The sequence below is a fragment of the Mirounga leonina genome, unplaced genomic scaffold (assembly GCF_011800145.1).
Source record: "Mirounga leonina isolate KUSES-001 unplaced genomic scaffold, KU_Mleo_1.0 Mir_94, whole genome shotgun sequence".
NCBI lineage: Eukaryota > Metazoa > Chordata > Mammalia > Carnivora > Phocidae > Mirounga > Mirounga leonina.
The window spans coordinates 58,706,875-58,708,730 of NW_023270855.1; the positions used below are offsets into that span (position 1 = coordinate 58,706,875).

Sequence of the window (1,856 nt, forward strand, 5' to 3'; positions counted from 1 at the left end):
TCCCCGGGCCGCCCGCCGCCCCCGCGCGCGTCCATGGCGAGGCGGCGCCGGGCAGTGCGGAGCGGAGCCGCCGCCGCCGCCGCCGGCCCGAGCCCGAGGGAGGGGGTGGAGGCGGGGCCGGGGCCGGGGCGGAGCCACGGGGGGCGGGGCCGGGGGCGGGGCGAGGGCCCCGCCTCTGCCGGAGCCCCCTCCCGGCGCGCCGCGCCCAGACCCCGCTCCGGGGAAACTGAGGCCTGGGAGTCGGGGACGGCCCAAGGTCATGCGGCCTGAGGCCTTGGAGATCCGCTCAGACCTCGTCCCAGAAAGGGAAACTGAGGCCCGCCGAGGCGGAAGGACACGCCCAAGGTCACTGAGCCCAGCCACCGGCCAGAGACTCTGTGCTCCGCCTGAGCCAGGGGCCTTCCTCGCGCCTATGGTTCACCGGTCCAGGCGGCGCAGACAGGCGCAGGGAAGTGCGACCGCCCGGTGCCAGCCTCTTTCCTTTCTACAGGCTGGAGAATTTCCGTAATAAAAGGATGTTTTTAAAGGCCAAAAGAGCCCTTGCTTTGTAATTTGAAGGCCCGGGACAAAGACCGGTGGGAATGTGTTGTGTGCGGAGGGGCAAAATGGGGTCCAGGCGGCCAGTCTCCAAGTCCCACAGTCACTCGCTCTTTCCCACCTCCTGCATGTGAGGAAGATGGGCCAACAGCAAGAGCCACCGATGGTACTGGTGCCCCCCCCAAACAATGCCCTGAAGTTCAGTGGGGGGCTGTGGTCTCCTGTGAGGCTGGTGGGCTTTCAAATGGAGAAATTCCCAGGGTCATGGGGGGGACCCAGCCTCCCTCACCCTTTCCCACCAGATGCCCACATGGGAGTCCCACCGGATTGCCCCCATTTCTCTGCCTCTAAGGCTCAGGCCCCAGCTCTGGGAAGACAGCTGAGGCTCTGTGTCTGGGGCTGGAGTCAGGTTGGGGGGTTATTTGGTGTTAGGTGACATGGGGGCATAGGCCCAGGACCCCATCCCAGCTCAACCAGAGGGTGGGGGGGGTGTCCTGAGAGGCAGGTAATGAGACAGAGAGGAGAGACGGGTGTCCTGGCCTCCTGGGAGCCTCCCGCTCTCATAGCACTTTTCTGTGGGTGCGTGCACCTGCCAGTATGTCTGGCCCCTGAAAGCAGAGATGTTGTCTCTCTGCTCACAGCAGGCACTCATGGGTGATTGAGGGATGGACTGAGCCAGGCCATCTTGAGCCCCCACCAGGCTGCCTCAAGCCCTGGGGACTCCCGTGCTTCTGCCAAGCAGGTCTGGCCTCCCAGGAGGCCACTTCTGCCATGCCTTGCGCCAGGCCAGACCTGCCGCCACATGGGAGGGCGGGCAGGGCTGCTCTCTGTCCTGAGGTGGTGAGGGAGAAGCTGGACGGGCAGCAGATCGGCAGTGCCAGGCTGCAGCCCGCCCCAGGCAGATGTGTGTTCCAGCTGAAGGGGGATCTTTTATGCTCACCCTGGGAGCATGTCAGTCCGGGCAGGCCGCCAGAGCCCCACGGCTCGCCGCTGAGAGCAGGGAGGCGGCAGACCCATGGTCCAGCCTGAGGACCCACAACGCTTGGAAGTGAGAGAGGCAGGCCTGGACTGTGAGTCACCTAGGGGGTCCCAGCCCCTCTCTGGGCCTTGGGGACCCTGTCCCCAGGTCCTAATGAATCCTCTCCATCCCACAGGCTCCACCCTGGGCCAGATGGCCACCAGCCTCCCCATCTCTCCCACTCCCTCTCACCACTTGCCCGGGGCAGAGTACTCTTTGCATTCAATTCAACAAATGTTTACTAAGCACCTGATTGGGGGGCTGGGATTCAGGCCACCTGTACCCTGCTGACAGTCGAGTG

The 1,856-nt window shown here is 65.1% G+C and overlaps 1 protein-coding gene across 1 annotated transcript in view; it reads right to left on the bottom strand.

Moving 5' to 3' along the window:
- HCN2 (hyperpolarization activated cyclic nucleotide gated potassium and sodium channel 2) overlaps positions 1 to 874 on the bottom strand; it is a 22,750-nt gene extending 21,876 nt beyond the window's left edge. The window contains exon 1 of the mRNA XM_034998197.1: positions 827 to 874. Within this exon, the coding sequence (XP_034854088.1) occupies positions 827 to 874 (48 nt within the window). The remainder of the gene's footprint in view (positions 1 to 826) is intronic.
- Positions 875 to 1,856: the final 982 nt, after the last annotated feature.